This window comes from Colias eurytheme, chromosome 26 (assembly GCF_061535395.1).
Source record: "Colias eurytheme isolate Ceu_HAF_F1 chromosome 26, ilColEury1 Martin Lab GWU primary, whole genome shotgun sequence".
In the NCBI taxonomy this organism is placed as follows: domain Eukaryota; kingdom Metazoa; phylum Arthropoda; class Insecta; order Lepidoptera; family Pieridae; genus Colias; species Colias eurytheme.
Genome location: NC_143005.1, coordinates 9,718,790 through 9,733,612, shown reverse-complemented (window position 1 = coordinate 9,733,612; position 14,823 = coordinate 9,718,790). Strand labels below are relative to the sequence as shown.

The 14,823-nt window shown below is 34.7% G+C and overlaps 2 protein-coding genes across 3 annotated transcripts; one reads left to right on the top strand and one right to left on the bottom strand.

Moving 5' to 3' along the window:
• Window positions 1–5,684: 5,684 nt before the first annotated feature.
• Vps2 (vacuolar protein sorting 2) lies at window positions 5,685–8,384 on the bottom strand. 2 transcript variants are annotated; one of them, XM_090116631.1, is made up of 6 exons: window positions 8,113–8,384; window positions 7,806–7,981; window positions 7,339–7,551; window positions 6,911–7,008; window positions 6,635–6,732; window positions 5,685–6,359 (listed from the first exon to the last, which is right to left on the bottom strand). In XM_090116631.1, exons 2-6 carry the CDS (start codon window positions 7,971–7,973, stop codon window positions 6,256–6,258), a joined length of 681 nt encoding a protein of 226 aa, XP_089972757.1. In that variant the 5' UTR covers window positions 7,974–7,981; window positions 8,113–8,384; the 3' UTR covers window positions 5,685–6,255. The 2 variants fall into 2 exon arrangements, with proteins under 2 accessions (XP_089972757.1, XP_089972756.1); XM_090116630.1 differs by having other exon boundaries at window positions 7,806–7,984; window positions 8,113–8,383.
• A 279-nt stretch (window positions 8,385–8,663) lies between these two features.
• Window positions 8,664–13,386, top strand: RfC4 (replication factor C subunit RfC4). Its single transcript, XM_090116629.1, has 4 exons — window positions 8,664–9,167; window positions 9,247–9,468; window positions 9,807–10,043; window positions 11,650–13,386. The coding sequence occupies exons 1-4, from the start codon at window positions 8,802–8,804 to the stop codon at window positions 11,872–11,874; spliced, it is 1,050 nt and encodes a 349-aa protein (XP_089972755.1). The 5' UTR covers window positions 8,664–8,801; the 3' UTR covers window positions 11,875–13,386.
• Window positions 13,387–14,823: the final 1,437 nt, after the last annotated feature.

Sequence of the window (14,823 nt, the reverse complement as noted above, 5' to 3'; positions counted from 1 at the left end):
TCTCTTTCCTTCAACTATCAAATAACTGTTGATAAACAAAGACAAAACAGAATATAACTATTTCACTGATATTGAATGTTTATGAATAAGGGGGTTAGAATTACATGGAATATTACCTTTCAATTGTATTTCTGGTCCTAATGTGTGCTTCGTTGTACCTGTGTTCAGCTTCAGAACTAGGGTTCAACAGTGGTGTGAGTAGATAACTTCGATTTGGATAGGCACTATCTCCAAGTAACCAGCGGCCATCATACTGCCCTGCATCACACTGAGCTGTAAGAATGTTGAATTAAATTTAAATTATTCATTAATCATTAACAAAATTTCTAGTAAACCATAATACACAACCTCTGAGAATGGAATTATTGAAAATTGTTGCATCATGGGTGGAACCCGGCCAGCGAGCAACCACATTCATCAGTCTCAAATCTGCATCACAGACTCCTTGAATGTTTAATGAAAAGTAACCTTTCCGATTTCTAAATTCCTCACCTATTAATAAACCTGAAAATTTTTATATTAGTAGACAAGAAATTTACAAGCAATGATTAAACAAAATGCAGTAAAATTATAATTACATACATGGTGACTGTATACGTATGTGAGTGCAATCAATAGCTCCAAGAACTCTGGGAAACTCTGCAATATCATAAAATTTTTCTGCACTTCTTTGGTGCACAAAAATGTATTTATCATATAAGTGGGCTATTGCATATGAAATATCCCGGACTATTCTGCCTGCTGTTGACTTTGATACTCCCACAAAGTCAGACACAGAAATCAGCATTGTGCCTAATGCATAAAACCTTAAGGTCAGCAGCAGTTGATGCAGTGGTGAGACTCCATGATTTCTGGAATAGATATTGTTAAATTTAAGTAGGTATACGATTAATGCAGTTTATAAGATATGATTATTTTTAACCCACCTTGAAGATTTTACACGCACAGCAGGCATAATTTCTGTCAACAGAGAGTTTACTGCTGATTTCGATAACCTAAACCTAAAGGTAAACTCTGCATCATCCAGACTCTGCATGTAGTTCACCCTTTTCATTCTTCGCACAGAAGCACGACGTGACTGTTCACCAGCATCATTGTCGGTATCTGTATCCCAGTCTGATAATTGAGCTAGGACTTCCATATCACTGTCACTATCACTAGAACTCGAGAATATTGCCAAATCCATTACGTTTTACGAATAAAATCTACAGATTCAACCCTAGAATCTGAGGAAAGTCTAAGATCAAGATTAAAGATTGTTTACACCGATCGATCGAAACGTCAAACGCGAGAGATATGTTATTGACACGCTCAAACTGCCATTTTCGAACAGAGGTCTATCTGTAATCTGTGATCCGTCCTCCCACAGATAGATTGGTTTTTGAGATTGCAATTTCGATCCACGGATTGTTTATTGGCACACTTAACTTAAAATCCGGATCACATTTTCGATCGAAAATCTGCAGATATTAGATTGGATTGAATATTAATTTCGGCCGTTAGACACGACAGCTCTGAGAAGTATTAAAGCTCTATTATCTTAGCCAACCCATAAAGTATCTATGATTTTTTTACAGTTTTGAAATCTTGATGAATCACTTGTCTATACATTGATCCCGCCCCTGGATTCTCTAAACAGAAATTGAGAAATTAGCAATCGAAATTGTCAGGCCGACAAGGCCTGATCCCGCACCAAAGTGTAATTTTTATAGTGATGGGATAGTGAAAGAAAATAAAATATCGAGTTTTTAATTATATTTAAATCTTATAAGCACTAAGCCAAACATAGTAGGTAATTAAAAACAAAATTAAATACAATTCTTTTTATATAATTAACTTTAACTATTTAATGTGTTCTTACCACGATATTATTCGTAACCGAGTTATCATGGTCCTGACATAATATGACGAAGTTTTGTTCCACTCGGACTGATGTAAATATCATTTCTAGAATCAGGGTAGTCATATTTTTTTCTTTTAGGGAAAATTTCTTCGTCACTTATGTCGTCGCCGAGAATACTTTGGCGTTTATAATTTGCTGGGCGGATTATTTTATTTTCTAAAATTGTGATTTTGCTGGTGGATGGCTTTGGTTCTTGCTTTTTAAATATTTTCCTGTATTTAATTCGTTTAGTATCTTCGTAATCGTCTTCAGTATCACTATTACTTACATTTTCTAGCGTTATTTTTTTTACGATGCGCCATTTTGAAGTCGATGAGCGCGCGTCCTTCTTTTGACTGCACAACACTACTGGCGGCTCAACGCGTACGCATCTGCACAGTGCGGCAACAGGTCGCTACCGGTCACCCACCGAAACAGGCCCGCTCCCGCAGTGAGGTAACATTTTTAAAGTCCTGTGCGGCGGAGGTCGAAAACGACCTGTCGCGTAAGTAAACTGCCTATATTACTACATTTCTTGTCACAATTCGAAAACTATATTTATCTCTATCATGCTCGTAAAAATGCCCAGAAAACCTGTTCCGCACAAGCGAGAAAGACCTGTTTTTTCCGCGCGCACAGTGATTTGGCACAGCACCAGGCCGATTGTGGGTGACCCGCAGTGAACGTGTTAAAGAATCAAATCTCTTTGGAATCGAAAGTATTTTATATTTTCGACTTTTGTGTATGTATTTTACGCACACGAGTATATATAGTTATTATATATATAACTTGCGGATCTTGTTATCTTCCGGTGGCATATTACATATAAGTATGATATATACATTTTAATGTAACAAAATTTTAATGTGGCTAGCAGACTCCTAACTACATTTTTTTTAGGAATTTAAAATAAAACACGGACTTTTAAAAAACAACACAAAAGAGGGTAGAAACACAGCTAAGTGATATAACTCTTCTATAACTCATCTCACTATAGGTAATAAGTAATATAATCATTTTTAGTGGTCCGTTTGTTGGGGATTATTTTGTAATGTTTTGATAAGCGTTTAAATTATTTATATGTTGTTGGTTAGAGAATACTCGCTCCAACCATCATCAGATCTTTTTAATGTACCTATGCGATGACACATTATAAATATACGGTCTACTATACTGTATTCCGCGGAGTTTATAAGCTTCTTATATAATATGTAATACAATATTAATTAGTCATTAATCATTATATACAGTATATAATATCTATACTTAAATCTCTGCACTTAACAATACATTGGTCTACTTATATATTTTAGTAAACTTGTAGAGTTAGAGCCAGGCAAGTAATACATATCTTATTGACAAGGTTTGCTATTAATCGATTTTGTGATAATATTATTTACTATATGATAACTAATACTTGACTAACGTAAACGGTTATTTCAGTTTTATTAGACTATCGATTAAAATTACGTGCTATGGAAATCTTTAAAAGATCATCTTTCGCTGAAAACAAAGCAAACGCTTAAAAAGATTGTGGGGACTTGATGGACCCTTAGATTTTGGTGACAAACACGTCTTCCCAGCATTTGCCATTTATAAATGCTGTAATTTGTAATGTTCCACGGTTATTTTTAATATCGTAACATTTGTGTGGTTATGCATGAGATCCTTATTTTGGGATTAATTTTGTATTGTACCTACTATGTACTTTCAAAATTTTTAGTTTCCTCGTTTCCCATTATTCTTTTAACTTATAAATTTCATTTAAAGAGAAATTACATTTGAAATACAATCATACAACTTGTAAATGTAAGTATTCAAGAACATTATTTCTTACATAATATATCTTCATAGCACGTGACACACTTCCCGGTGGCAGTGTCTTACAGCGCATTTACACATTCGTGTTTCCATTCGTTCGTCACACGGAATATTCGTGTACGAATGTCGTCGCGAACTGGTAGTTCACACATTCGTAAGTAGTTGTAAGTTCATGTTCGCTGATTTATGTGCTCTTTTATTTGCTCCAGAGTCTATACCCGAGGTGCAAGACGAATAGCGAGTGCACTATTTACACAGGCGTTTTCCTTATTCGTACGAATGTGTAAATGCGGTATCTTTATTATATTATTATAATTAAGTCGACGAGCGTAGCTTAGACCACTTCGATTTATTGTAGAAAATATTATTTTTAAGTATTTATTTAATACTATGTACGGGCTGTACCTACTATGTTTTTGGTTTTATATCGATGTTATTATGTACAATATAAAATAATAAATATATCGTCGTGTTTTATTGTTATTAACCAATACTTCTGGAGGTTTAAATTTTCTTTTAATTGATAAGGAAGAAAATAAAAACCAATATACTTAAAAATGTTATATATTTTATAAGTATTTACAAACTTAACAAAGTAATAATTTTTTATCATTATTCGTACATAATATTACAAATGTAAGATTACATAAGCTCAACGCAGAAAATATCAGTAAAACAACATGACCACTTGTCCTTTCGGCGGACTCTCAGTGGCCAGTTAAAATATATCATTACATAATAGTGTGGGTAAAAGTTTACTTTATTGTAATCATATTGTATCAATTATTATTGTACAGTGACAGGTTGTATTAATCTGTGGTACAATCTCATATATTTATTTAAATTGATAGAGCGAGCGCCCACGAGCAACTTAGTTGCCCGGCAACTATTTTGTCTCTGTCGCTGTCTCCTCGCAAAGTTTTGAACGATGCGCTCACGAAAGCGACAGCAACGCAACTTTTTCTTTAAAATTTTCTTCATTTATCAACATGGTTTTAGAAGAGACGGTTGTGGTCTGTGCTCTTGTCCCGCATAGTTCCCATTCCCGTGAGATTTCCGGGATAAAACCTATCCTATGTGTTAATCCAAGTTACTCTCTATATGTGTGCTAAATTTCATTGTAATCGGTTCAGTAGTTTATGCGTGAAAACTGAAAACCATACATACCTACAAACCTTTCCTCTTTATAATATTAGTATAGATATGTAATCGTAATTGTAAAAAGTAAATTAGTTTTTATTTAATACTTTTTAGTGTATTTTTCAACACGAATCAAATGAGCCCAAACTCGATAAAGTTGAGTCAATATATTACTAAGTTCCTATGACCACCTTCCGACTCCATCATCAAATCAGCTCTATGTCATAATAATGTTTCATCGTTATCCAATTTACATAAGTATAGAAAATTTCAGCTCAATCGGTTACCTGGAAATGAATCAAAGTTACTTTCAATTAAGTCATCGAGACCAGACAAAAATGCTCATAAAATTAAAACTACTGGGCTTATCCGAATAAAATTTATGGGACCAATTCCACACCATTCCGCATCAAAAAAAAAAAAAGAATCACGTAAACCGGTTCAGAAACCTTGGAGTAATTGGTATACATACATACAAAAAATATACCGGCCGAATTGATAACCTCCTCCTTTTTTTTGAAGTCGGTTAAAACTACAGTGTACGAGAATAAATACGTTGACATAAATACGTATTATCGCTACGCCGGTTACGCGGCAACTGGCCGGCGGCCGTCGACAGGCAACATTTTTGTCGCCGTGCGCGCACTTGCATTGAAACCAATAGATAGGGCGACAGTTGCGTCGCGGGCTTGTCTCCGAACCCGCGGACAAAAAAGTCTCCCGGGAGTTGCGTCGCTACGTACGCGCACTTTCATACTAGCCCATGGCTGGAGAGACAAAATAGTTGCGGAGACAAAATTGTTGCGGAGACAAAGTTGCTCGTGGGCGCTCGCTCATACTGTCAGAAGTTAGATTCTTGACAAAAATTATTGTTTTACTTCAAATTCAAAATTCAAATTTCTTTATTTGCAGAATGTAGATTTACAAAGATGTTAGGTAGGTACATATTACATAGGCTTGTTCACTCAATAGATTGCGATGTTGTTTTTGCTTGAGCAATTTCTACAGTGATGTTAAGCATTATATATTTATTTATTATATTATTAGCAAAGCATAAATATATTGTATGTCTTAACAGATCGCACAATCACTGTGAGGGAACAAATGGGAGTATGTTTATTTTATTCATTCATTCATCCTTTTGATTATCATATTATTTTTTACTCAACAGGCAATAGATTGCGAGAGAGGTGTGTACCATGGACCTGTGTCATCAGGTGTGTATGTGGCGGGGACTGTGTAGGTGTAGGTGCATGCGCATTCGGCATTGCGCGCGCGCGTGTGTGTGTGTGTGTGTGTGTGTGTGTGTGTGTGGGAGGGGGGGGGAACATCCGTAAGCGGTGGCTCACGTGTATATGTCCGCATATGGTGTATGCGTATGCGTGTGTGTGAGTACGGGTACGCGGGACGGTTCACTCGCGGCGCAGGTTGTCGAGGCGCGCCTGCAGCTCGGCGTCCGCGTCGCTGAGCGGCGCGCCGTTGGCCGTCGCCGCCGTCGGACTCGCTGGCGTTTTCGCTGCAACCAACACAATGCATTGTTGTAACGAGTTTCTATACACATAATGATTTAACTATTATACATTCGCACAATCGCTTAGAAATATTTCTAACTAAAGAAATTACAGTTTCGATCATAGATATTAATGTTCTGGTTGGACAAATGTGAAATATTAGTCTATTTATTATTTTCTCTTTTAAATTACCTAAGACAGCATTTTATTTTATTTTTCACGCAAAATAGGCGCTTGACGTCGAGTTGCGGAGAAATGCCAGTATATTACTATTATTTACCTGAGACAGCAAGAGATCCAGTGGCTTGAGGCAGACCTGACAGTGTGTCGGTGAGCTGCAATCCCAACTCATCCAGAATTTGAGATACAACAGCATCACTGTAGAAATAGATAATTTGATAAGAGAAGATAAATTAAGAAGGTCTATTGCTTTTCCATTTTAAGTAAATTAACTATAAATGGATATTAAAGGTGTTATTTGTTGCAATACTGACTCCCAACAATAAGTCAAACAAAATTAATTGATTAAAAAGATAGAAAATGAAGCACAATATACCTTTCCTCTTCATCATCATCACCCTCCATTGCTTCATCAATTGAGTCATTCATCATCTCCTCCTTCATGTCCATTATTTCTGATTGTTTCTCAAATTCCTAAAAAACAAGTTTTCATTTATCTTATTGAATTAGTAGAAATATTTGCCTGATGAGTGTTCTTGTAAGGGCTGATTTTTCAATCCTTGGTTAAAACTTATTCGTAGAATAATGTATGAAATTATCATTTTAAAAAGGTATTCTAATTGCCCATCTTTGACAGTTTACTTGACATTTTAATATTATCGTGTAATACTTTATTGGACGGATAAGTTTTAACCGAGCATTGAAAAATCGGCCGTAAACACAATTTCTAAATTCTATTATCTTAACTCTTATATTTCCTAAATATTTGTTTAACTAACAAATAACAAGAAAGCTAAAACAAACCTGCAATATCTTCTGTATCTGCGGCACATTGAGCTGGCGGTTCATGGAGGCCATGGCGCGCGTGACGCCGCGCATCGCCTGCGCCATGCTGCTCTGAGACTTGAGCGTTTGGATCTTGAGCGACACCGCCTGGATGTTGGCCTTCATTATCATGAACTTGCGCACATAGCGACGCGTGCGAACCAGGTCCTTGGCCATTATTTTCACAGCATCCTGCAATTAGTGCTTTGGGTTTATAAATTTTACAAAAATGTATTATATTATATCAATCCTTAAAGTCACTGGAATGAAAGGAAAACACCAACAAAATAGAGTTAAGTAAAAGAAGGAATTATGAATAAGATTTATTTTTATGTTTCATGCAAAATATTATATTATTTACACACGCCACAATAGACATTTGTATAATTTTCCTTCAATAAGTTCCTATTTTGTCTGAAAGTGCCACAAGAAACAGTTAATTATACCATCTGTCCGTCCTTGGCCAGTTTCTTGATGTCGGCAATGACCTTCTTCTCCTGCTGCTCCATCTTGAGGCGCTCGCGGTCGAGGTCGCGCATGGCCTTGTTCAGCGCGCGCTGGTTCTTGCGCAGCATCTCCTCGGGCGTCATGCGGTGTCCGAACAGCCACTCCATTCTACTTGCTTCTAATACATTCAAATGAAAACGTCATGTCTATAGGTCTAGTAAGCTGCTTGTTCTTTTCGTAGTGTTCAAAAATATAATTATTTTCAACTGTTTGGTTGATGTGACATTAATATTAAAAAGGTCTTACCTGATGATGGATAATAAAGTTAATATTTAATTGTATATAATGAGTGATGATTCATCAATCAAAAAAGTAGTATAGGAATAATATTCAGCTTCGTCATATAGCTTAACCTTTGAATTTGATCGTTGCAATAGAATAGAATAAAACTAAAAGATGGAAATATTATAGGAGTTTAGCATTAAAATAATTTAAAAATATTAATCAACACAATGAAACATTAAACATGTTTACAATTATTATACAACTATAACAACATACAATCAACAATGACGGATGACGTCAGTCGTCAAACTCAAAAAGTACATTTTAATTTTTATCATTTATGGACAAATTTGAGAGGGAGTCTTTTGGTCGCATTTTTGCCCTCGCATCAAACAGATCATAACAATGTGTTATTACTTCAAGACGACACTTAACTGAATTTTGCGCAACAAATTTATTTTTCACATATCTTATTTCGTAAACAAAAAACACATATCGTTCGTAAACAAATAAATATGTCAATTCATAATGTCATTTGCTGTCATTTGTCAGAGGTGTGGACTGTGGTTGACAGTTATAAATTTTTATAGCAGGCGCGGGATTCTAAATGTCATTAACTGTTTTTGAACTTTTTGAATTCTTTCAGCAGGAAATGAGAAATCTCAATTAAATAAGTTAGGTAAAAGTTTATTTATCAAATTTATTGCAAAATGAGTGATGATGATGTTACTATTATGGAAGTGGACGAAGCAGGACCTGCGCCTCCAAAACCTTCGACGACGTCCAGTAAGACAGCACATTTACCGTGGATAGAGAAGTATCGTCCACAAACATTTACTGACATAGTTGGAAACGAAGACACCGTATCTCGATTAGCTGTGTTTGCAAAAGCTGGCAATGCACCTAACATCATAATCGCTGGCCCACCGGGTGTCGGAAAAACAACCACTATTTTGTGTTTGGCTCGAGCTCTTCTCGGTTCCTCGTTTAAAGATGCAGTTTTGGAACTCAATGCCTCAAACGATCGTGGAATAGATGTCGTCCGTAATAAAATTAAAATGTTTGCGCAACAAAAGGTATGTTATGAAGTAAAAAATCTTTTTTAATAAGCATAAAGTCAATGAATGGTTAAATGCATGTTTTTCGTGTTTTAAGGTGACACTACCGGCAGGCAGGCATAAGATTGTTATCCTGGATGAAGCAGACAGCATGACGGACGGAGCCCAGCAAGCTCTCCGCAGGACTATGGAGCTGTACTCGAGCACCACAAGGTTTGCTCTGGCGGCTAACAACAGTGAGAAGATCATTGAGCCTATCCAGTCCCGCTGTGCTGTGCTCAGATATTCTAGACTTACTGATGCACAGATATTAGCTAAGGTTTGTTTTAAGTCTGATTTTAAATAATTTGTTTGTTGATTAAAGTATTGAATCTTTTAAGAATCTTTCCAGAATCTGATAAGCAGTTAATTCTGGAACTCTATTAAGTAGTAGCTAGATAAAAAATTACTTAATTAATTATGTTATCACATGCACTTTATTTCGTAAATGAATTAGCAATTTATTGTCATAAAAATAAAAATTTAAATTAAATGTAAAAACTATGTTTTAGGGTGTTTAATCTGTATGTACAAATATTAAAGTTTATATTATTGTGAATGTATGAATAATTATTTGCTAATTAAATGATTATATTATTTCACAACTTTGTATTACAGGTTATAGAGGTGTGCAAGAAGGAAGATTTGTCTTATACAGAAGAAGGAGTGAATGCAGTAGTGTTCACAGCCCAGGGTGACCTGCGCTCAGCGCTTAACAACCTGCAGTCCACCGCACAAGGCTTCGGCCACATCAGCCCTGACAATGTGTTCAAAGTTTGTGACGAGCCCCACCCCATGCTGGTCAGAGGAATGCTGGAGTCTTGTATCAAAGGAGATATACATGGAGCTTATAAGGTAATGTTAATGTGGAATAATTGGATTTATTTTAAGGTTTTTCACAACACTTAATTATAAACCTCGAGTATAATCAAATATTTCTACAGCTCATGTGTTTTCTAATGTATATACTACTACTGTAAATTTGCATCTAAATCTGTCTAGAATTTTTTGTCAATGAGAAACAAACATTCATATGTCCATCCTCACAAACTTTGCATTTTTAATACATATTAATGGGTATCATTTAAATTTTAAGCTATCACCAATTTAATTAGTTTTGTGTTTCTTAAATAATAGGGTTTGTCCTCAAAATAGTAGATCTGTCACCAAAATGTACTCACCAAACAATGCAAAATCAGTTCCACAATAAATCACCTAAAATCCTGAGATATAAGGTCTAGTACCAAATAAATGTTTTTGTATGTATTATAATAGGTGTGTCCTAATAAGTATTATGTTACTAGAAAATTGCATTAAGTTCAAATAAAAAATTAGGGTTGTCATCATCGTTTCAACCAACAGATTCTGCTACTTAACTAGACTCCCAAGGTTCTAAATTTCCACTGGTAGGTAGTATAAATTATATTTAAATAAAATTTTTAGCAGAGTAGTAAATAAAACAATTAAAGTCAAAATAATCAATATTTACTGTTTAAAATAATTACCACTGAACAATCAGCACTGGTTTAAAATAGCTGGCTTATGGCTAGCAGAATAGTAGATAAAACACTTAATTAAAGTTAAAATAATCAATATTTATTCTTAAAAATAATAACCACTGAAGCTTGTCGCGCCAATTTGTCTCCGCCCCTTTGATCATTTTTTCATTAAAATTATAAATTGATGTTTTAAATTGGTAACGAATACTATTAATTTAATATCTGAATGAAATAAAATGTTACTACTGTATTGGTGACAAAATATCAAATAAAAAGGAGTCGCAGTCAGGATCGTTATTCGATTTATTTGGTGACAGATCTACCATTCTGAGCACAGAGCTATTATTTAAGTAACAAAACTGTTATTATAAGAACGAAGATTATATTCATGTAATGCAATATAATTTTATTGGTTATCGATCTCTTATTTTACACATATTATATTAACATTAATTTGATAATTCATACCTGGGAACAATTTTTGTTTATCTGAGAACGAAAATATTTCGTGGTGATAGATCTATATAATAGGTGATGCAACTTGATGACAAATATAAATTTTGGTGATAGAAAATATAGTTCCCCATATTAATTAGCATTAGGATTTTTATGACATAACAAGTTTCTGACCTCTGAATGATTTTTTTTAAAGTGAAACTTTTATTACATCGTCTCAAACTTTTTGGTCTGTGTAGCGCATGTCGCGTGTATCGCGGCTGCCGAGTAGGTATATCTACTCGGCAGCCGACCGTCACGCGACATGCGCTACACAAAGCAGTGTTCGGAACCGTTCGAACAGTTTCACTTTTACCGTGGTTTCATAAAACCACACAACATTTTTTTACTAAATAAAATATTGTTTTTTTTTAGTTTGTGTATAGTAAACATTTTGTAATTATCTGTGTTGTGCCTCCTTTCACCATACATAAACATTAACTAAATGCAAATGTATCACTCCACAGGTGATAGCGAAGCTGGTGAAGCTGGGGTACGCGGCGGAGGACATAGTGAGCAACACGTTCCGCGTGAGCAAGACGCTGGACGCGAGCGAGGAGGTGCGGCTGGCGCTGATCCGCGAGGTCGGGCTCACGCACTTGCGCGCGGCCGACGGGCTCGGCTCGCCGCTGCAGCTCGCAGCAATGCTCGCTAGGATGTGTCGCGCAGTTACTGGCGCCCAGGAACTGTGATAGTGGTGTAGTGTGGGGTAGTGGACAAGTGTGGTGATGGTGGAAATGTGTGGAGATAGTGTCAATCGTTTTTCTGGGAGATTGTTAAACTGTTGGAATTTTAGAAAATGTTATAATATAAGAGATTGCCGTAAAATATCTAGTATTATGCTAATGTTGGTTGTGTGATACAAGTTGTAAATGAATTGGGTGCAGGATATGTTAGATGTTAACTTTGTATTGTATCCATAAACAGAATAAGTAGATTGTAATTTTTTATATTAAAATCTAGACATTGTTGACCTTTGTCTGTAAACAACAGATGAATTATTATTGTGTAATATCTAAGTTAAATTTAATAAATTAATTTTCTAACATTCAGAAAGAAACATCAGTGCCAAAGCTATGTGAACTTAGCAACAGACTTAAGAGGGTTACTCCCGTTCAACGCGTACCGGCCACAGACATGCCACAGAGCAAGTAATATAGGTAGTACCGGCCGTTACTGAGCGCGAGCACGGTATTACGATAATGTATATTGTACTACTGTGGCGCGAGTTCATTTGGAAGCCATATTTAGAGCAATTTTAAATACATAATTCGTTGTTAAAAAAATACACATGTTTACTAAAATTTTATTGTAATTCTTAAATATTATACACTTACTAATGTAGACACAAACAAAATAAAAAATACCACGCATTTAAAACAAAAATCACACGGAACTATTTCGAAAACTACAAAAATATGCGTATAAGTGGATTGTTTTTTAATGTAAATTTGTGTATTTTTGCAGCCAAGAACTAGTAAATTAATCGGTTTATTGAAATATATTAATGCTTCGACCATGAATTCCAAAAACGGCGTGTAAAAAAACCTTTATAGTGCGAAAACTATACGAAAAATGTTTTTCAATCAAGAAACCAATTATGAAGTGGCAAATAATAATATATAAATATAATTACTTAAAACTTAATAAGTCATATTTTTTTCGTACTTCTGAAATCAGCATTTCCGGCTATAATCAGATTCTAGGGCATGAAATATTTCGCAAAAAAGTCGTCCCCCGAAATTGCAAATAACATTTTTTTCCCATAGTTTCTTTGTAGTTGATTGTAGTGCATTTTTATTCCTTATACATACAAATATTTTTCCACTACGAACCTCTTGAACCATTTATCAGTCATTTTTAATCTTGAATGAACAGAAAAAATTCAGAAAGAAGACAGCAAAAAATTTTTGCTATATAACTATAAATGATTTTTTTTCCAATACATACATCTTGGACCATTTATCAGTCATTTTTAACGTTTGTACTTTGTAGTAATTGTATTCTCTCTGAAAAATATTTTTTTTTTCTATTCAACATCAAACAAAAAGAATTGCATTATTTTATATCTACTAGAAACAATAAAAAAAATTTTATAAGCCAAAAAAAAATTATAGGCAGTAATGCCTATAATTTTTTTACACTACAAACAAAACGTTTCACTACTTAGTTACTACATCATATCTAAATCTTTCAAATGAACACAAATGCGCGGACGGAGTCGCGGGCGGAAGCTAGTTTTATAATAAAATCAATCATTAACCAAGGGTAAAATAAATTCAAATACAGTAGCACAGACAGTAGAGACTCAGACTAATTAAGTAAACACCAAAATTATAGTTAGATGTGTTTATTGGTGTTGAACATGTTATTTTATAATTAAGGCTTTTTTATGTATATAATAAGTGTTGTGTATGAGAGCTGATTTGATTCAATGTATTCGCTGTACCACCTATGTAAATAAATGATATTTTTGCATTTCTGTTCTTTAATTTATTTATGTTAAAATATGTACATAACTCTTACTTTCCATATTCATAAAAAATCTCGCTGGCAGCTTCGCTCTCGTTATGATGAAAAAAAACAATAAACTTAGAGCACTCTCTAGAGCCTCTGGACAAGATCCAGACACAAAAATATTATAAAGCTAAAGAGTTTATTTGTTATAATTGTTGAACGCGCTAATCTCAAGAACTACGTGTCCTATTTGAAAATTTTTTACAGTGTCAGATAGAACATTTATCGAGGAAAAAATGTGTGCGTGTATGTACTATAAACACACATAAAAAGTGAAACTTCTTTATGACCTTATTTTTCAAAAAATAATTTACTTTAAGCAACTTTACAGAAATACGTCGAATCACGCGTGGTAGGGATAAGAAAAAGATGGCGCGTAACGGAAAAATGTCACTCGTAACGAAAACATTTTACACTACATTTTTTTATAGTGTTTGGGCAAGTTGTATACAAAAAGTAGTATAATAAATTAATACAGGCCGTACAGCTGAGTCGGCGCTTTATACCACAGAGCAAGTAGGTATTACTTATAGTGCTTCACACTATAATATAGTTAATAGTTTCCAGTAAAAGTCCATCTTTACACTGATTCATCTCATATCACTGATCTCAATTCTCATATCTGAGATATGAGATAGAACTAGAGAAGCAAGGCCGCTAGACCTCACCTTTTTCTGACGGATGAAATGTGGAGGATTGGATAGTGTTAGTATATATTGTGCTACCATCGTACCGCGTACGACACTACACTCTAGCTTGATCAATAGGCCAATTTCCATATATCAAATGATCAAGGTTCATAAAAACAGTACTTCACATATTTTAAATTTGTTACCAATATTAATCAATAGGCAGTAAGACTCTACTCGACTAGGTTTTGTTCGTACCTACCTAAGTAACTATGTAATGTTTGAAAATACCTCGACAAAAGCTAATCCAATTGAGTCACTTCTTTTACTGAGATAGATAAGGTTTTGTGAGCAGTAGTAATAGACAGTATGCATATGCAATATGCTTGCAAAGGCTAGCAATATGTTTTAAAAATATGTAGTTTTGTTATTTGTATTCAATAGGTAGCTGTTTGTGTATTACACGAGGTAGGAGGAATATTGAAACAACAACAA

Bases quoted from the DNA above. Each gene is read 5' to 3' on its own strand.
- Vps2 (XM_090116631.1), bottom strand. From the start codon at position 7,973: ATGGAGTGGCTGTTCGGACACCGCATGACGCCCGAGGAGATGCTGCGC. The intron at 7,552-7,805 runs GTATAATTAACT...CACTAATTGCAG, and splicing joins TGGCCAAGGACGGACAGATG to GATGCTGTGAAAATAATGGC. The intron at 6,733-6,910 runs GTATATTGTGCT...CTATTTCTACAG, and splicing joins GATGATGATGAAGAGGAAAG to TGATGCTGTTGTATCTCAAA.
- RfC4 (XM_090116629.1), top strand. From the start codon at position 8,802: ATGAGTGATGATGATGTTACTATTATGGAAGTGGACGAAGCAGGACCT. The intron at 9,469-9,806 runs GTTTGTTTTAAG...TTTGTATTACAG, and splicing joins ATGCACAGATATTAGCTAAG to GTTATAGAGGTGTGCAAGAA. The intron at 10,044-11,649 runs GTAATGTTAATG...ATCACTCCACAG, and splicing joins ATATACATGGAGCTTATAAG to GTGATAGCGAAGCTGGTGAA.